The sequence below is a fragment of the Dipodomys spectabilis genome, unplaced genomic scaffold, assembly GCF_019054845.1.
Source record: "Dipodomys spectabilis isolate Male_0828 unplaced genomic scaffold, ASM1905484v1 ptg000030l, whole genome shotgun sequence".
Lineage (NCBI taxonomy): Eukaryota > Metazoa > Chordata > Mammalia > Rodentia > Heteromyidae > Dipodomys > Dipodomys spectabilis.
In genome coordinates, this window is record NW_024870707.1 from 8,419,927 (window position 1) to 8,439,391 (window position 19,465).

Here is a 19,465-nt window from a genome sequence, read left to right on the forward strand (position 1 = left end):
GTTTTTAGGACTGTTTTTTTTTTGTTTTTTTTTTTTTGGGGGGGGGGTCCAGTCGTGGGGCCTGAACTCTGGGCCTGGGCGCTGTCCCTCAGCTCTTCAGCTCAAGGCTAGCACTCTACCACTTTTCTTTTTGCTTATGTGGTGCTGAGGAATTGAGCCCAGGGCCACATGCATGCAAGGCAAGCGCTCTACCACTGAACCACCTTTCCAGCCCTAAGACTTATCACTAAATAATTACCCAAAAAAGCCAGAAATGGAGCTGTGGTTCAGGTGACACAGACTAAACTTGACTGAAAAAAAGCTCATAGATAGTCCCCAGGCCCTGAGTTCAAGCCTCAAGACCAGCACAAAGCAAAACAAAAAATAATCATCATAGCTCTGAGAAAACTGCCCATGCTTGGTGAATATGAAGAAAGTGGAAATTTAATCTCCCATTCTGCCAAGTACATTACACTTCCTTGCTTCCCTCTCTCTCTCTTTCCCTTCCTTCCTTCCTTCCTTCCTTCTTACATCGTGGGGCTTGAACACAGGGCCTGGGCGCTGACTCTGAGCTCTTTCAAGGCTGGAGCTCTACCATTTGAGCTGCACTCCACTTCCTGTTTTCTGGTGATTAATTGCATATAAGAGTCTTTGAACCGCGATCGTCAGGCGAGAGACACCCTCAGTCTGCCAGATGTTGTTATTGACAGATATCGGCTCAGTCAGAAGTTCCTGTCTCAGCCCAGAACAGCTAGGGAACTGGACCTGTCCTCTCTAGAAGTGGTAGGTGATGATGGAAAGGTTAGCAGGGAAGTTAAGTCAGAGAGCAAAGTCTTAGAGCTTTCCTGCAATCGCGGAAATGTGAGTGTTCGGAAACTGAGGAGCAGGCAAGATCAAACGAACGAAGCCAATTTCCCTGAAGAATATGCTTCCTAAATGTATGCCAAATCACGCAACACCTGCTCGCAAAACTAGCAAGAGCTGTCGCTTTAAGAAGTGCCAATCATCCCCTCACGTGATCACCTGCGCCCTGGGGTCGTTCACAGCACGTTCACAACGACCAATCACGTGGCGTGAAGCCTCCTGTTGGGCGGGAAGTTTGTAAGGCGACCGCCTATTGGCTGTGCTCCAGGAGGGCGGGGCCTAGACCCTGAGAGAGGGAATTAGTGTGAGCGGGGTGAGTGAATCCGCCGCCGCCGCCGCCGCCTCCGCCGCCTTCGCCTGAGTAGCTTCCCTCGCCGCGCCGGAGCCCTCAGGTGAGCAGACCGTACCCGGCTCCAAGGACTCCCAGTCCCGCAATAGACTGCTCACTTACCGGCCTCGAAGCCTGCTCCGCCGGGGCCCGCCCCCTTCGCCGACCACGTGACCCAAGTTCTGTGACCCCTGACCTCTCGTACCCTACCCCACGCCCTCAGGATCGGGGATGGGCCACGCCGGGTCAGGGAGGCGGTGCCTGTCCCCGTGGCCCGCGGAGGTGGGTTCCCACGCCTCCTTCCCGGAGCGACTCGAGGCTGAGGGTGCTCGGGGAGAAGGCAGAGGAACCGGGACCTGACACAGCGCAGACTTTCTGAGGTCCTCGGCGGGGCGCATCCCAGGGACTCCCGCCCCGCGCCCCCGCGCGACGGCCAGACTCAGTGCTCCCACTTTACAGATGGGAAACTGAAGCTTCCTGATGAGCCACTAGAGAGCCTAGGGTCACCTGGGGGTGAGTTTGCAACTCCCGATCTTTGGGCTGGGAATCCAGGCCTTGTTCTGCACACCAGCCTCTGATATGTGTGTGTGTGTGTATACATATGTGTATATGTACATATTATATAGAGAAATGTGTGTATTCACGTACATATATAGATACACATTTGTATACACCTGTGAGCTTTGATATCCTTGGCTATAAAGTAGAGAAAAATAAATATCTTCTTGGTAATCAGGATGCAGTGAGGTCATAGAAAGCAGTTCAATGCCTCAGGCTTTTTTGTGTCAGTTGTGGGGCTTGAACTCTGGGCTTGGGCGCTGTCCTTGCACTCTTCCGCTCAAGGCGAGCGCTCTATTGCTTGAGCCACAGCGCCACTTCCAGTTTTCTAGTGGTTTATTGGAGATAAGAGTCTTACAGGGACTGGGAAAGTGGCTCAGTGGTAGAGCGCTTGCCTTGCATGCCTGAGGCCCTGGGTTCAATTCCTCAGCACCCCATAAGCAAAAAGAAAAAAGCCGGAAGTGGTGCTATGGCTCAAATGGTAGAGTGCTAGCCTTGAGCTGAGGAGCTGAGGGACAGTGCCCAGGCCCAGAGTTCAGGCCCACGACCGGACCCAAAAAAAAAAAAAAAAAGAGTCTTACAGACTTTTCTGCCTGGGCTGGCTTTGAACCATGATCCTCAGATCTCAGCCTCCTGAGTAGCTAACTCTGGGCCTGGGCTCTGTCCCTCAGCTCTTCAGGGCCACTTCTGGCTTTTTCTGTTTATATAGTGCTGAGGAATCAAACCCAGGTCCTCATGCATGCGAGACAAGCACTCTACCACTGAGCCACCTTCCCAGCCTGAGGATCATATTTCAAAGCCAGCTTGAGCAGAAAAGTCTATGAGACTCTTTTTTTTTTTTTTTGGTCCGGTCGTGGGGCCTGAACTCTGGGCCTGGGCGCTGTCCCTCAGCTCTTCAGCTCAAGGCTAGCACTCTACCACTTGAGCCACAGCGCCACTTCCGGCTTTTTTTTTCTTTTTGCTTATGTGGTGCTGAGGAGTCGAACCCAGGGCCTCAGTCATGCAAGGCAAGCGCTCTACCACTGAGCCACCTTCCCAGCCCCAGTCTATGAGACTCTTTATCTTCAACTAACTACCAAAAAGCCAGTGGAGTTATGATTCAAGTGGTAGAGCACCAGCCTTGAGCAGAAAGGCCAAAGCAAAAGTGTGAGGCCCTGGTATCAGGTCATAGTACTGTCGCACGCGCACGCACACACACACACACACACACACACACACAGAGTTAACAGAAATGTATAATTACAAACGTTTATAACAGAATACAGGACAGAGAGGGGAAAGTTCTAAGCAGAAGAAGCAACAAAGGTCCTGAAATAATGATGAGAATGAATGTAGAATACATGGGAGAAAGCACTAACAGGTTTTGCAGACAAAGGTGGCACCTGCACAGCTTTTGGGATTCAGTTTTGTTCTTTATTTCAGAGACAACAGGGAGCTAATGCTGTGGACATCAGGTAGGATGTCCATTGGGTAAAGAGCAGTGAACTCTGCTAGCCTGGGTGGGTCACCTTGGAACTGGGCCTGACTGCCTGCAATGTGTAGCCTCAAGCTTAAGTGGACCTACCTTCCATTTAGGTGCTGTGTGCATTGCTGGAGTCAGATATTAGCTGCTGTTTTTGTTGGGTTCATATTTTATCATATCTTGTGAACAGAAGAATAGCTTCCTGCATGTAGGCCTTGTAGCCAAATTGGAGAAGACCGGACATGTGGGCAAAAAGCCCAATCTCTAAAAGCCTGACAGGTCTAGATGGCATAGGGGCCAGAAGATCTTAGAGACTGGATTTAGAAGGGGAAGGAATGTAGAATAGGACAGGAAACCAGGCTGAACAAAGACTTGATGGACATTAAGATGATGAGACAGGTAGGTAGGAAGGTCTTCCTGGGAAGAGGGTCATGTTGAACAGCTATGACAATTTGATAAACTGAGGAGTTTGAATATCGATTTTACAAGGTGTGGATCGGTATTGATTTTTTTTTTTTTTTGGTGATGCTGGCATTGGGGCTTGAACTCAGGGCCTAACTGCTGTCCCTTAGTTTTTTTTTTGTTCCAGGTTGCTGCTTTACACTTCTGTCATAGCTCCATTTCTTGCTTTTTTTGGTGGGTAATTGGAGTTAAGAGTCTTTCCTTCCCCGGCTGGCTTTGAAATGTGATCTTCAGTAGCTAGGATTATAGGCGTGAGCCACAGGCGCGCCCAGCTCAATGCTGATTTTTGAACAAAGCAGTATCTGGATAAAAGTAGTCTTTTGTTAGAATTTAGTTGATGGCTTAGCATTGTTGGCTGAAGCCTGTAATTGTAGTTACTCAAGAGGCTGAGGTCTGAGGATCATGGTTCAAAGCCAAGCTGGGTAGGAAAGTCTGTGAGACTCATATCCAATAAATTAGCCCTCCCTCCCCAAAGAAAAAGCCAGAAGTGGTGCTGTGGCTCAAATGATAGAGCACTAGCCTTGAGCAAATGAAACTCAGGGAAAGAATCCAGGCCCTGAGTTCAAGCCCTTGGACCAGCAAAAACAACCCCTCCCCCCCAAAAAAAACAAAAAACAAAAATCAGTTTGTGGTGGGTGTAGTAAGACTAGGAAGAGGACATGAATTTATTTGCCATTTAAGATTGGTAATCAGCGGGGCGAGGTGGCTTGTGCCTGTAAGCCTAGCTATTAGGAGGCTGAGATCTGAGGATTGCGGTTCAAAGCCAGCCTGGGCAAGAAAGTCCCTGAGACTCTTTTCTCCAATAAACCACTAGAAAACTGGAAGTGGCGCTGTGGCTCAAGTGGTAGAGTGCTCGCCTTGAGCTGAAGAGCTGAGGGACAGCGCCCAGGCCCAGAGTTCAAGCCCCATGACCGACAAAAAAAAAAAAAAAAAAAGATAATCATTAATGAATTCCTGGACTTTTTCTTCATGAACTGAGGATGGGTGGCCTAATGCATGCTAGGCAAATACTCCCCTGCTGGCCTGTGCCAGCAGTGCTGGAATAGCGTTCCAGTCTCTGATGTCCTGTTGTGTTATCCTTATAGCCACCCTGGAAGGTAGAGTAGGGTAAATCATTGTCCCCATTTTGCCTTTTGGAGCACCAGGTTTCAGGTTGAGCCTGGTCAAGTTCACACGCAGTGAGGGGGCATAGCTAGCCACAAGTCGTGTGAGCCCCAAGCTTTTCTACTCTCTTCCCATTGGTTAGTTTGCTTTTCTTCTCTGAGCCCCAGTTTCCTTGTCTGGGTCCTCTGAGCACCCTATTTGATGATAGTGGAGTGAGAGCAGCAAGTCTAGTTGAGAGGATCTTCATCTGCGCTGCGCTCTCTACCCCTAGCTCCACTGGGGCCATGGCGGAGCGAGAAGAGCGGCGGTTTGTGGAGATCCCACGGGAGTCGGTGCGGCTCATGGCCGAGAGCACAGGCCTGGAGCTGAGCGATGAAGTGGCAGCTTTGCTTGCGGAGGATGTGTGCTACCGTCTCCGAGAGGCTACCCAGGTGAGCCCCCCTCTTTTTTTTTTTTTTGTCAGTTGTGAGGCTTGAACTCTGGGCCTAGGCGCTGTCCCTGCGCTCTTTAGCTCAAGGCCAGCGCTCTACCACTTGAGCCACAGCGCCACTTCTACTTTTCTGGTGGTTTATTGGAGATAAGAGTCTCATGGACTTTTTCTGCCTGGACTGACTTTGAACTGTGATCCTCAGCTCTCTGCCTCCTGAGTAGTTAGGATTACAGGCATGAGCCACCGGCACTCCACACATCTCCCCTTCCCACCCCCCCACCCCCTTTACTCACTTCCTTCCACATTTCCTTGGTAAGTCTATGTTGGTCCCTGCCTGTGCTTCAAGGGTATGGAAGTAGTCCATGCCCTTTTCCAAGATCCCTTCAAACCTGCCAGGCTTGCCGTAAGTCCAGGTCTTGCCAGGCACTTTCTCACATGCTCTTCTCAATAGTGCTGGCTTCCCTGGCCAGGTGGGTGGGATAGTCACATGCTCCACTTAGGAAACTGAGGCACAGTGGGGACATGACCCAGGAGAGGTTGTGTTAAGAAATGAGTGGGAGGGCTGGGAAGGTGGCTCAGTGGTAGAGCGCTTGCCTTGCATGCATGAAGCCCTGGGTTCCATTCCTCAGCATCACATAGCAGAAAAAAAAAAAGCTGGAAATGGCGCTGTGGCTCAAGTGGTAGAGCGCTAGCCTTGAGCTGAAGAGCTGAGGGACAGCGCCCAGGCCCAGAGTTCAGGCCCCATGACCGGACCCCCCCCCCCAAAAAAAAAGGAAAAAAAGAAGTGAGTGGGAATCCAAGCTTTCTGATTCTCTGTCGGACCCACTTTATTTTGGGGGTCACCACACCTGCTGTTCCTTGACCCCTGACTGTGGCTTCTGTCCTCTCAGAATAGCTCTCAGTTCATGAAGCACACCAAACGGCGCAAGCTGACAGTAGAGGACTTCAACAGGGCCCTCAGGTGGAGCAGTGTGGAGGTGAGTGGTCAGCTTGGGGCTGGCATTGTGGTGAAGAGCAAACATCCAGCAATGGCAGGCAAGGGGTTGGGTTGGGCCCAGGCTACGGGAACATGAGTTCCCAGAGTGGAGGCTCGTGGAACTCCTGAGGTTCAGGGGGCTTAGAGGTAGACTATAAACAGGTTCCTAAAGAGTACTGAAGTATTTGAGCTTGTCCTTAAAGTAATCCAGGAGGACAAGAGGGTATGCTGGGTAAAAGGAGGAGCCTGAGTTAAATCAATGGGTATTAGCATAGCCTAGTATAATTGTTCCAGAGCAGTAAGTTGAGGAAGGAAGGTTATGAACAGGAGAGAATGGTAAGTTTCCAGAGTTTGGTGAGTGTGCGTGGGGAGAACTAAAACCTCAGGGGAAAATTCATTGAAGATGAGTCTCAAACTTCCCTGCCTGGGCTGGCTTTGAACCATGACCCTCAGATCTCAGCTTCTTGAGTAGCGAGGATTACAGGTGTGAGCTGCCGGTGCCAGGCTTCACACTGCTTTGTAATTCTCCCTTTCCCCAGGCTGTGTGTGGATATGGGTCCCAGGAGGTGCTTCCCATGCGCCCTGCCAGGGAGGGTGAGCTCTATTTTCCTGAAGACCGAGAGGTGAACCTGGTGGAGCTGGCACTGGCCACCAACATTCCCAAAGGCTGTGCTGAGACGGCTGTCAGAGGTGGCTGCTAGGGTCCTTCCTGGGGTGGTGACGGGCTGGGTGGTTAGAGTGCATGGGGACAGGTGCACATGGGGTAGAATTTGGAGGGGTGTGTGGTGCTGTGAGGTGATATCAACCCAGGCTGACATCTGTCCACCCTGGTTTTAGTTCATGTCTCCTACCTGGATGGCAAAGGAAACCTAGCGCCTCAAGGATCAGGTAAGCCTGAGGGGGCATCGCACTCTGGGAGGATTTTGCTCCATTAGGTGTGAGCATCGGTCCTCTGTGCCTCTTCGTGTGCATTTTACCGAGGCCTGACTTATTTAGGGGCTCTGAGCAGGAATTAGTCGCTGCTCTGGGATCTTAAGATAAAGCCCCTGCCTATAATCACCATCATGATGCAATGTGTTGAAGGCCAAAAGTCTAGGCTTTGAGCTAGGAGGTGTCTCACTTCCAGAGTAGTTTGTTTGCTTGTTTGTTTTTTGGGTCCGGTTGTAGGGCCTGAACTCTGGGCCTGGGCGCTGTCCCTCAGCTCCTCAGCTCAAGGCTAGCACTCTACCACTTGAGCCACAGCGCCACTTCCGGCTTTTTTCTTTTTGCTTATGTGTTGCTGAGGAATCGAACCCAGGCCCTCATGCATGCAAGGCAAGCACTCTACCACTGAGCCACCTTCCCAGCCCTTCCAGGGTATTTTGTTGTTGGTGGTGGTGGTGGACATGGGGCTGGAACACAGGGCCTGGGTGTCTCTGAGCTCTTTGACTCAAGGCTAGCACTCTACCATTTTGAGCCACAGCTCCACTCCTGGTTTTCTGGTAGTTAATTGGAGATAAGAGTCTCATGGACTTTTTTTCCTGCCTAGGCTGGCTTTGATCCTCAGAGCTCAGCCTCCTGAGTAAGCTCCTAGCTACTTTCAGAGTATTCTGAACAGAGCTTCCCAGAGTCTGAGGCTTGGGTATAATTTTTTTTTTCTTGGTGCCTATCCTGGGGCTTGAACTCAGGGTGTGGGTATTGTGCATGAACTTTTTTTTTTTTTTTTTTTTGGTCCGGTCGTGGGGCCTGAACTCTGGGCCTGGGCGCTGTCCCTCAGCTCTTCAGCTCAAGACTAGCGCTCTACCACTTGAGCCACAGCACTACTTCCGGCTTTTTCTACTTATGTGGTGCTGAGGAATCGAACCCAGGGCCTCATGCATGCAAGGCAAGCACTCTACCACTGAGCCACCTTCCCAGCCCCTGTGCATGAACTTTTTTACTCAAGGCTAGCTCTATCACTTGAACCACAGCTCCACTTCCATCTTTTTGGTGGTTAATTGGAGATACAAGACTCACGGGCTTCCTCCTTCAGCTGGCTTTGAACTGTGAGCCTTCTGAGTAGTTAGGATTTTTAGGTGTGAGCCACGGGTGACTGGTGAGGTTTGGAAACTTGGGGTTTGAGGACTGAGCAGGAATCTGCTGGCAGACAGAAGAGAGTAATGAGGCATGTACTACTTGCCTGGTCAGGGCATAGCAGCCCCTGATTGCAACTGGAGCCTCTATGCTCTGGTTTCCCTGTCTAAATAAACTTCTTGTGGGGTTGTGCAGAGTTGGGTATTGGGGAGTGGGCTGGGGAGACCTTTCCCACCTCTGACCACTTCGTGCCCAACCTCCCACAGTACCCAATGCAGTGTCTTCACTGACAGATGACCTGCTCAAGTACTATCAGCAAGTAACACGGGCTGTGCTAGGGGATGACCCACAGCTGATGAAGGTGAGTGAGTGGCCTGAGCTGAGGCACATTTGACTTTTGTTGGGCGGAGTTTTGCTTTGTATCCTGGGCTAGCTTTGATCACACAAGCATCCTGCGACATGTACCGTGTTGGGGTAAAGGCAAACTTTTATTGTTGTGTGTGTGTGTGTGTGTGTGTGTGTGTGTGTGTGTGTGTGTGTGTGTGTGTGTGTGTGTGTGTGTGTGTGTGCGCGCGTGCGTGCACTGAGGCTTGAATTTGGGGCCTTGTGCTTTCCATTGGCTTTTTCAGTCACAGCTGGTGCTCTACCACTTGACCCCATGCTTCCACTTCTGTTCCTTTGTTCCTTAATTGGAGAAGGAGGACTTATCTGTCTGGATTGACTTCTCACACGTCAGCTTCCTGTGTAGCTAGGATTGTAAGTGGGAACCACTGACACCCAGGCTTTTGTTATTAAAAAATGATCATAAATCAATTGTATAGATGGGGTTTCATTGTGATACTTACAACATGCATATAATGCACTTTGAACAAATTCACCCCAAAGTCAAACTTAAACCACATGAAATTCTGTTTTTGGCTGGTTGTAGGCCTTGAGCTCTGGACCTGAGTGCTGTCCTTGAACTCTTCAGCTCAAGGCTAGTACTCTACCACTTGAGCCACAGTGCCACTTTCACCACTTTTCTGGTGGTTAATTGGAGATAAGAGTCTCATGGACTTTCCTGTCTGGGCTGGCTTTGAACTGTGATGCTCAGCTCTCAGCTTCCTGAGTAGCTAGGATTACAGGCGTGAGCTCCTAGCACCTGGCTTAAGAATTATTTTTTAACTTTGACTGGTATTGTAGCTTGGTAGCAGGGTTTTGTGCTCTTTTTTTTTGTTTTGTTTTTTGAGTCCGCTCGTGGGGCCAGAACTCTGGGCCTGGGCGCTGTCCCTCAGCTCTTCAGCTCAAGGCTAACGCTCTACCACTTGAGCCACAGAGCCACTTCCGGCTTTTTTCTTTTTGCTTATATGGTGCTGAGGAATCGAACCCAGGCCCTCATGCATGCAAGGCAAGCGCTCTACCACTGAGCCACCTTCCCAGCCCTCTTGCTTAGTTTTCTTGCTCATATTATGCACTTCCATTGAGCCAAGTCTCCTGTCCGGTATTTTGCTCGTTAATTCCTAGACTTTTCTGCTCCAGCTGGCTTCGAACTGAGATCCTGCAAGTCTCTCATTCTCTTTAGTAGCTAGGTAGGATTACAGGCATGAGCCACTGGCCCTGAGCTACATTTACTTTACTAACAGACGTGCTGTGTGTATATGGGTTTGTATAGGTTAAACTGATAGAACTGTGGAGACAGTGTGAACACTCAAGATATTTCATGCTTGTAGATGCTTGTAGTGCTAAACTGTCCTCCAGAACAGTCAGTTTCCTCTGGGGTAGGTGGTTCCAAGCCTTCTGACCTTTCTTTTCAGGTGGCTCTGCAGGACCTTCAGACAAACTCCAAGATCGCCGCGCTCCTGCCTTACTTTGTTTATGTGGTCAGTGGGGTGAGTGATCATTCTGAGATGGGGAGTTTTGTGGGGAGATGACCCAGCAACAGTGGGTCACGCTCATGGCAGGTGCTAGCAGAATGGCAGCTCCTTCCTGTTCCCCATGTTTCCCTAAACCATCTCGTTCTACCCACAGGTGAAGTCTGTAAGCCATGACCTAGAGCAGCTGCACAGGCTGCTGCAGGTGGCACGTAGCCTGGTTCGGAACCCACACCTCTGCCTGGGGCCCTACGTCCGCTCCCTAGTGGGCAGTGTCCTCTACTGTGTCCTTGAGCCATTAGCTGCCTCCATCAATCCCCTGAATGACCACTGGACTCTGAGGGATGGAGCTGCCCTCCTACTCAGCCATATCTTCTGGTAGCTACTTAAGAGTCTTGGGTGGATTGGGGTGGGATGTGGGTATTGAGAACAGGGAAACACTTTCCTTTTTTTTTTGTGGAGGGGGTCAGTTGTGGGGTTTGAACTCAGGGCCTGGGCACTGTCTCTGAGCTCTTTTGCTCAAGGCTAGCATTCTACCACTTTGAGCCACAACACCACTTCTGGTTTTTGAGTGGTTAATTGGAGAAAAGTCTCACAGGGACTTTTCTGCCTGGGCTGGCTTTGAACCACAATCCTTAGCTCTCAGCCTCCTGAGTAGCTAGGAGTACAGGTATGAGCCACTGGCGCCTGGCTTGGATTTCAAACATACCAAGATTGCTGTGCATGTTGGAACACACCAGTAATTCCAATACTTGGGCGTGTGAGGCAGGAGTGTCACAAGTTCACATTCAATCTGGGCAATAAACACAGCAAGGTGAGCTCCATAAGGATCTTGTCTCACAACAAAAACAAGTCCAAAATACTAAGGCCTGGATCCTTCAGTTCTGTCTCCTGGGTCAACCAACCTGGTAGCTTTGTCCACCTAGCCCATACTGCCATACAAGTGCTAGTCTCTGTGTGTGGGCAGCATTATGCCTCATCTTTTCCCCTGACTCTTACTTCCACAGGACTCATGGGGACTTGGTGAGTGGCCTCTATCAGCAGATCCTGCTTTCCCTGCAGAAGGTCCTGGCAGACCCTGTGCGGCCTCTCTGCTCTCACTATGGTGCTGTGGTTGGGTTGCATGCTCTTGGCTGGAAGGTAAGCACCTTAACTTTATTTCTGTGTTGGTACTGAGGCTTGAACTCGTCATGCTCTTGCTTACCTTTTGTGCTCAAGGCTGGATCCTTAGAGCCACAACTGCACTTCTGGCTTTTTGCTAGTTAATTGGAGATAAAAGTCTCTTGAGGGCTGGGCGTTGGTGGCTCACACCTATAATCATAGCTACTTAGGAGGCTGAGATCTGAGGATCATGGTTCAAAGCCAGTTTGGGCAGGAAAAGCCATGAGACTCAGAAAACCAAAAGTGGTGCTGTGGCTCAAATGGTAGAGTGCTAGCCTTAAGCCGAAGAGCTGAGGAATAGTGCCCAGGCCCAGAGTTCAAGGAAGTTTCTTGAATTTATCTGCCATGGCAGGCTTCAAACCTTGAGCCTTAGATGTATGTCCTGAGTAGCTAGGATTACAGTGTAAGCCACTGGTGCTGAGCTCCAGTCTGACTTTTCTTGAGAATCATGAGTTGACATGTGTTGGAAATACAATATTGTCTTTTACTGTACAAGTGGCATAAGCCTGTGCTGCAGTGTCATGTACTGAGTTGCTGTTTTAGGCTAGGCTTAGTAATGTCTTCTGTTTGTAAAGTGTTAATTCAAAAGTCCTGCTTGGTAGATGTTGATCTAAACCCATTTTATAAATTCTTGGGCTGGGAAGGTGGCTTAGTGGTAGAGCGCTTGCCTTGCATACATGAGGCCCTGGGTTCGATTCCTCAGCACCACATAAGCAAAAAGAAAAAAAAGCCGGAAGTGGCGCTGTGGCTCAAGTGGTAGAGCGCTAGCCTTGAGCTGAAGAGCTGAGGAACAGCACCCAGGCCCAGAGTTCAGGCCCCACGACCGGATCCAAAAATAAGTAATAAATAAATAAATTCTTGCTCATTTCATGTTAGGAAATAACTTTATCCCTCTTACATGCATTATTTAATGCTGGTTTTGTGGTTTGAACTCAGGGTCTTGCTCTCGAGGCCAGCTTGGGCTGGCCTCTGATCTCCATCCTCCAGATTTTTTTTTTTTTTGTCAGTTATGGGTCTTGAACTCTGGGCCTGGGCACTGTCCCTTAGCAATTCAGCTCAAGGGGAGTGCTCTTCCACTGAAGCCACAGTGCCACTTCCGATTTTCTGGTGTTTATTGGAGATAAGTCTCATGGGGCCAGGCACCGGTGGCTTACACCTGTAATCCTAGCTATTCAGGAGGCTGAAATCTGAGGATCACGGTTCAAAGCCAGCCCAGGCAGGAAAGTTTGTGAGACTCTTATCTCCAATAAACCACTAGAAAACAGGAAGTGAGTGGCGCTGTGGCTCAAGTGGTAGAGTGCTCGTCTTGAGCTGAAGAGCTAGGGGTAGCGCCCAAGCCCAGAGTTCAAGCCCCAGGACCGACAAAATCATGGGGGTTTCCTTGCCCGGGCTGGCTTTGAAACCGAGATTCTCAGATCTCTGCCTCCTGAGTCACTAGGATTACAGGTGCACCAATGCCTGGCATCCTCCAGATCTTTTTGTCCTGAATTATTCCCAGGTACCCATGCACTACTATACCTGGCTTTCTATTAGATTTTCTAATAATAAACTGCCTTTGTTAATTCCAATAAGCAGTATTTTTGTTTAGTCTTAAGTATACTAAACTTTAAATCATTAGTCTAGATCCATAAATGAAATCATGTTTCCTATTCATGTATTGTTCTTGTCCAAGCTATTAGGATTATACTGGCCTCACTGAATGAGGAATTTTTATTTATTTATTTATTTCTGGTGTGGGGCCTGAAAGCTGGTCCTGGGCGCTGTCCCTCAGCTCTTCAGCTCAAGGCTAGCACTCTATCACTTGAGCCACAGCATCACTTCTGGCTTTTTCTGCTTATGTTGTGCTGAGGAATCGAACCCAGGGCTTCATGCATGCCAGGCAAGCACTGTAAGCCACATTCCCAGCCCCGTAATATAACAATTCAAGAATGCTTTTATGTTTCCTTTTTTTTGGGGGGGGGGGGACAGCTGTGGGGCCTGACCATTGTCCCTGAGCTCTTCAGCTCAAGGCTAGCTCTACCACTTAAGATACAGAACCACTTCTGGCTTTTTCTGCTTATGTGGTGCTGAGGAATCAAACCCAGGCCTTGTGCATGCAAGGCAAGCACTCTACCACTGAGCCACCTTCCCAGCCCACTTTTATATCTCTTTTGAGAGCCAATCACATACTTTTCTAGGAGTTGAACAATTTTGTCAACATTTTCTATTACTCATTCTAGTCTATTATTTGTCAGAACCTATCCCAGCGAGGCACCAGTGGCTCACGCCTGTAATCCTAGCTGCTCAGGAGGCTGAGATCTGAGGATTGTGGTTCACAAGCCAGTCCAGGCAGGAAGGGTTGGTGAGACTCTTACCTCCAATTAACCACCAGAAAACTGGAAGTTGCATTGTGGCTGAAGTGGTAGAGTGCTTGCCTTGAGCTGAAGAGCACAGAATTTAAGCCCCATGACCAACTAAAAAAACAAAACCTATCACAAAATGTCATCTCCTGTGAAATCTAAGTTGTTTTTTTTTAAACATGAATTACAGGATTTTAATTAGTCAAGAGTGCTAGGCTCTGATTGTGTATTTAGTTTGAAATGAGTTCCAGGTCACATCTAAGTAAAAACAGTAGTTCCTTACTAATTGTATTCAGTAGCAGTTTGCATACTGTAACTATGTTGTTAGCCATGACTATTACTTATGCCCTATACCCCGTGGGAAATATGGCAGGGATTTAGTAGGTCTGATCTTTGTACTTATCCCCAGTGCTTAGCACAAGCTTGGACATTTGGTGGTTCCCAAAGATACGGTGGTTGAATATCCTAATGAAGGAATTTACGATTGAGCTCTATGATCAGAAGTGAAAGCCTTTCACGGGAAAGGGTACTTGACCTGGCAGTAAGCAATACAGGTGCTTATTGAACCTTCTCTCTCTCCTTCCAGGCAGTAGAACGAGTACTGTACCCACATCTGTCCACTTACTGGACAAACTTGCAGGCAGTGCTGGATGATTATTCGGTGTCTAATGCCCAGGTCAAGGCAGATGGCCACAAAGTGTATGGGGCCATTCTGGTGAGTGCTTGTTGCTTCCAGCTTCTCTGGCCTGCGTGAATTTAGGCTTATGTAGGGCGCTTGCTGGGCCAGGTTCCTCCCGGTTTTTGTCCAAACGAGTCCCTTGCTCTTCCAGGTGGCCGTAGAGCGACTGCTTAAGATGAAGGCCCAGGCAGCTGAGCCCAGCCGCGGCGGCCCTGGGGTCAGGGGCTGCCGGCGACCGGACGAGCTGCCGTGGGACAGCCTTCTCCTGCAGGAGTCGCCGTCGGGGGGCGGCGCAGAACCAGGCTTTGGGCCCGGCCTTCCGCTGCCGCCGGGAGGCGCGGGCCCGGAAGACCCGACTCCCTCCGTGACCCTGGCGGACACCTACCGGGAGCTCTACGCCTTCTTCGGCGACAGCTTGGCCACCCGCTTCGGCACCGGCCAACCCGCGCCCGCGGCCCCGCGGCCGCCCGGGGACAAGAAGGAGCCGGCTGCCGCCCCAGACTCGGTGCGCAAAATGCCGCAGCTGACGGCCAGCGCCATGGTCAGCCCGCAGGGTGACGAGAGTCCCCGGGGCGGCGGCCCGTCGGCCTCGGCGCTGGCGTCCGAGGGCAGGCCGCTGCCTCGCGTGCACCGGGCTCGGGGAGCGCCGCGCCAGCAGGGCCCCGGCGCCGGCACCCGCGACGTCTTTCAGAAGAGCCGTTTCGCCCCGCGCGGCGCCCCCCACTTCCGCTTCATCATCGCGGGGCGGCAGGCCGGGCGGCGCTGCCGCGGGCGCCTCTTCCAGACTGCGTTCCCCGCCCCGTACGGGCCCAGCCCGGCGTCCCGCTACGTGCAGAAGCTGCCCATGATCGGCCGCACGGGCCGCCCGGCCCGCCGCTGGGCGCTCTCGGACTACTCGCTGTACCTGCCGCTGTGAGGCCGGGCCCCGCCGCGGCGGCCTCGAAACCGACTTCGCGCCCGGATGCGGCGTCTCGCCTCGGGCCGCCTACATCTCTGTAAATAGGCCCCACCCTCGGAAGTGACGTCGGGCGCGCCAATCGCCGGACGCGCCGGCGCCGCTCGCTGCAGCTACGCTGGTTTCTGGTGCCTCGGGCCCCATGGCGTGCCTGTTTGCGTTTTGTCGAGTTCGTGCTCTTCGCTGCCTGCTCCGTCTGCGGGGCCGTGGCGGCCGTGTCGATGGCCTGGACCCAGGTGTGGCTACGGGGCGTGGGTCAGCCTTCGGGTCACGGGAGGTGAGGGTTTCTGGCTGAGTTCTGGTCCCGGTAAGCACTGTTCCGAAATACGGCTAACCGGGCTGTGGACCCCGGCCAGGCCGTGTCAGATCTTGGTTCACTCGCCCAACGGATCAGACCTCTGGTAGCGTTACATCGAGCCATTTTCCCACCGCACAACCTTAGGCCCGATCTGAACCGTCAGCTTAGGCCCTGCGACCGTAAGGTAGAAGCCATTTGTGGTGACATACCAAGAAATAAAGCTGTGTGGTATATATATGATCAGGATACCATTTATTTTTTTAGTGACAAAAACTAATAAACTTGTGTTTATTACTGCCATGGCTGCATCTAATCATTGAAGTTATCACTAGTGATGTTGGCTCACGTCCTAGCTGTTGGGAAACCTTAAAGGAGATCATAAGTTCAAGGACAGTTTGAGCTACATAGATGAGACTTTCAAAAGATGAATACACTTTAAAAGTAAGTACTGGGCTGGGAATGTGGCTCAGTGGTAGAGTGCTCGCCTAGCATGCATGAAACCCTGTGTTCTATTCCTCAGTACCATATAAACAGAAAAAGCTGGAAGTGGTGCTGTAGCTCAAGTGGTAGAGCACTAGCTTTGAGCAAAAGAAGCTCGGGGGACCGGGAAGGTGGCTTAGTGGTAGAGTGCTTGCCTAGCATGCATGAGGTCGTGGGTTCAATTCCTGTCTCCCCTCCCCCCCCCCACCAAAAAAAAAAAAGTGCCTGTAATTAGTGCCTAGTTGCTGAGCATGGCAGGTTTCACTTTCCAATAGGCCATCCAAATTCATCCCTCTGTCCCAGCAATAGAAACTGAAACTGGGGCTGGGAAGGTGGCTTAGTGGTAGAGCACTTGCCTTGCATGCTCGAGGCCCTGGGTTCGATTCCTCAGCACCACATAAGCAAAAAGAAAAAAAAGCCGGAAGTGGCGCTGTGGCTCAAGTGGTAGAGCGCTAGCCTTGAGCTGAAGAGCTGAGGGACAGCGCCCAGGCCCAGAGTACAGGCCCCACGACCGGACCCAAAAAAAAAAAAAAAAGTCTCACAGATTTGCCGGGCGCTGGTGGCTCCCGCCTGTAATCCTAGCTACTCAGGAGGCTGAGATCTGAGGATCGCGGTTCAAAGCCAGCCAGGGCAAGAGAAACCGTGAGACTCCTATCTCCAATAAACCACCAGAAAACTGGAAGTGGCACTGTAGCTCAAGTGGTAGAGCACTCGCCTTGAGCTGAAGATCTGAGGGACAGCACCCAGGCCCAGAGTTCAAGCCCCACGGCCGACCAAAAAAAAAAAAACAAACTGAAACTGACAGTACACACTTAGGAGTGTCTCTGGCTCAAGTTATCCCTGACATTTCAGAAGTCTACATTCTGAGGTAATGGTTTAAGGTGTTGGATTCAACTTCTTTCCACAGGACTTCTTCAGTGGTAGCTGTCCCTTGTATGGGGGGGTGGCTTTTGTGAATGGCACCTCCCTGGCTTTATCCTGCCCCTCAGCTCCATCCCTCTGCTACTTTGTGAGTGGGACTTCCGGCTTCCTGGCTCTCTATTGCCTCCTGCTTCTGATCTGGATCTCCTGCAGCTGCATCAAGAATTTCAACAGGTGATTGCCCCACTCTTTGAGGATCAGGGGCTGAGGTAGGATGAATCACATCTTGAACAAGGCTTGTCTCCTCTTCCTCAGCTGTCCAATAGGGGTCTACATTGGATTGCCCATCTCGGCTATTGCAGCCTTCCTGGTTTTAGTGACTGCCTGTGTCCTTCGATATGGTACCAGCTCTCTCTGTGATTCCATCATCTCCCAGAAGCATACAGTTAGGTAAAGGGAGAGGCAGTTGACTGCATTCCTTCTGCAGGGGGAAATGATGTAACTTCCCATTTACCAATCTAAGCACAAGAGTGCTTAGGGTTTGCTCCCTTTTGCTCACAACTGTCTTTTTTGACCTCACAGCTGTTCTGAAGCCCAGAAAATCCCGTGGACACCCCCTGGAACGGCTCTGCCGTTTTATTCCAACCTACATAATGCTGAAGTGAGACTCAGATTTGTTTAAGTACCTGTAGCTGCATGAGTACTGCTGAGAGGAGTTGAAGTGTCATTTTGACACAACAGACAAAAGCTGGTGTGTGGGGGAAGAAAGACTAGATCTGAGTTCCACGCCTCACACTTCGCTTCTCTCTTACAGACCTCTTCTTGGGTGAATCTGGTATTGTGGTGTGTGGTCCTAGTGCTCCAGATCATACAGTGCAATCTCAAATCCAGCCAATATGAGCCTTTAGAGAATAATGGCCCTCAAGGAACTGCGAGAGAGATTTTCATTGAGCCACACACATCGACCTGGATGACTGAAGACTGGCCTGAATGGACCTTGAATTTCTGATCACCTATGTGCCTTTTGCAGCCAGACTACCGCCCAAGTGCCAACAATCCTTGTCTATGCTGGGAGCCCGTTTTTCCCTCATCAGAGAAATGTGACAGACACCCCCTACTTCCAATAGCTGTTTTGTACCGAAATATGACATTACCTTTTTGTTGTTGTTGTTGTCAGTCTGACAACAGACTGGGGCCTGAACTCTGGACCTGGGCACTGTCTCTCAGCTCTTCAGCTCAAGATGAGTGCTCTACCACTTGAGCCACAGCACTACTTCTGGCTTTTTTGCTTATGTGGTGCTGAGGAATCAAACCCAGGGCCTCAGGCATGCAGGGCAAGCACTCTACCACTGAGCCATGTTCCCAGCCACACATTGCCTTCTTCATCCTGATATTCATTGGTATTAAATAAGTTGGAAGAAGGAATAAATGCTAAACCAAGCATGGATGCATCAAGCAGTTACCCTTTGGAAGACTCCTTTATTTGTTGTTAATGAATCCTGGGCCCTCTTTTGTGACCCTTGTAAAATCCTTAAGTTTTCATCCCCCGCAAGGTGGTTTTTTCACAAGTTCCGATAGGCACCCACAGTGCCGTCAAAGAGCTGAGCATTGGGAAAGTGTCCAGCTTTGTCCAAGAGGAAGTAGAAGCACCGGCCTTTGACTTTCAGAGGTAACATAGCAGGGACTTCCCCTCGGTGAGCCATGCAAGATACCTGGTTCAGCGGAACAGTGAGGTGAGTCCTCAAGCCAAAAAGACCATGAGTGGTCAAAGTCACCTGCTGCCCTCCAGCTCGAAGCATCACTGAACGCACAGATCGGAGGGAGAAGAGAAAGCCACCACCAAGTATCAAGGTTCCTGTAACAACAACAAAAAAAAGAGTTGAGTTTTCACTGTAGGGTTGAGTTACTTCCAGTCTTTCTGTGATGACAGTAGTTTTGAGCTCTTACAACCCCAGTCTTGTGTAGTTCATCATCAACTATTTACGTGTCCGACCCCATTTTATAAAAATAACCTTACAACCACAAAAGGAACAGCCCTACCGTAGCTATTCCGCATTCCTACCGAGGCAGGTCCCTATTACCCTGCTCATCAGGGAGGGCACAAGTCCCTCTCTCCCTTTACTTGAATGAAGTTTTTATACCCACCATCCCACGAGCGGTGGGGAAGCGAGTTCATGCCTTACCAATGGTACCGCAGCCCACAGCCAGTGCGTACCGCCAGAGCGCGGAGCGCGGGTCGAAGCGGCCTTGTCTGGGGGCCCCAGCGTCTTGAGGTGGTGCAGAGACTGGAGGTGGGGATAAGGCTGCCACGGTCAGGGAGGCCCAAAAGACACCCTGGCCCGCGCAGAACAGCCCAAGGATGGTGAAAAATCGGCCCCGCTCGTGCTCAAAGAGCAGCAGGTCTCGTGATGGGGCCTTGTCGTGCAGAGGTCGGCGCGCGGGCAGCAGCCGCAGAGGGACTCTCAGCCTGGGCAGCCGCCATATCCAGGACGCAGCCATGGCCTGTGCAGGGTCGCTTCCGGGGCGGAACTTCCTCTCGCGAGGGCCCACCTCCCCCCCAGCCCAGTGAGGGCCTCCTCGCCCCTCCTCCCGCCCCGCCGCGGCCCTCCTCCCGCCCCGCCCCTCCT

At 51.0% G+C, this 19,465-nt stretch overlaps 3 protein-coding genes across 4 annotated transcripts; 2 read left to right on the plus strand and 1 right to left on the minus strand.

Annotated features, from left to right (window-relative positions):
- Nucleotides 1-1,126: 1,126 nt before the first annotated feature.
- Nucleotides 1,127-15,276, plus strand: Taf6l (TATA-box binding protein associated factor 6 like). Of its 2 annotated transcripts, none has more exons than XM_042676505.1 (11): nucleotides 1,127-1,235; nucleotides 5,029-5,188; nucleotides 6,078-6,164; nucleotides 6,703-6,853; nucleotides 7,001-7,051; nucleotides 8,482-8,576; nucleotides 10,009-10,083; nucleotides 10,223-10,443; nucleotides 11,073-11,205; nucleotides 14,152-14,280; nucleotides 14,396-15,276. In XM_042676505.1, exons 2-11 carry the CDS (start codon nucleotides 5,042-5,044, stop codon nucleotides 15,158-15,160), a joined length of 1,854 nt encoding a protein of 617 aa, XP_042532439.1. In that variant the 5' UTR covers nucleotides 1,127-1,235; nucleotides 5,029-5,041; the 3' UTR covers nucleotides 15,161-15,276. The 2 variants fall into 2 exon arrangements, with proteins under 2 accessions (XP_042532439.1, XP_042532440.1); XM_042676506.1 differs by lacking the exon at nucleotides 1,127-1,235 and adding an exon at nucleotides 1,434-1,684.
- On the plus strand, nucleotides 15,206-18,060 carry Tmem179b (transmembrane protein 179B). Its single transcript, XM_042675794.1, has 6 exons — nucleotides 15,206-15,212; nucleotides 15,248-15,435; nucleotides 16,885-17,072; nucleotides 17,154-17,288; nucleotides 17,421-17,499; nucleotides 17,653-18,060. The coding sequence occupies exons 1-6, from the start codon at nucleotides 15,206-15,208 to the stop codon at nucleotides 17,845-17,847; spliced, it is 792 nt and encodes a 263-aa protein (XP_042531728.1). The 3' UTR covers nucleotides 17,848-18,060.
- Nucleotides 18,061-18,300: 240 nt separating this feature from the next.
- On the minus strand, nucleotides 18,301-19,354 carry Tmem223 (transmembrane protein 223). The gene is made up of 2 exons (XM_042676072.1): nucleotides 19,022-19,354; nucleotides 18,301-18,693 (listed from the first exon to the last, which is right to left on the minus strand). Exons 1-2 carry the CDS (start codon nucleotides 19,335-19,337, stop codon nucleotides 18,401-18,403), a joined length of 609 nt encoding a protein of 202 aa, XP_042532006.1. The 5' UTR covers nucleotides 19,338-19,354; the 3' UTR covers nucleotides 18,301-18,400.
- Nucleotides 19,355-19,465: the final 111 nt, after the last annotated feature.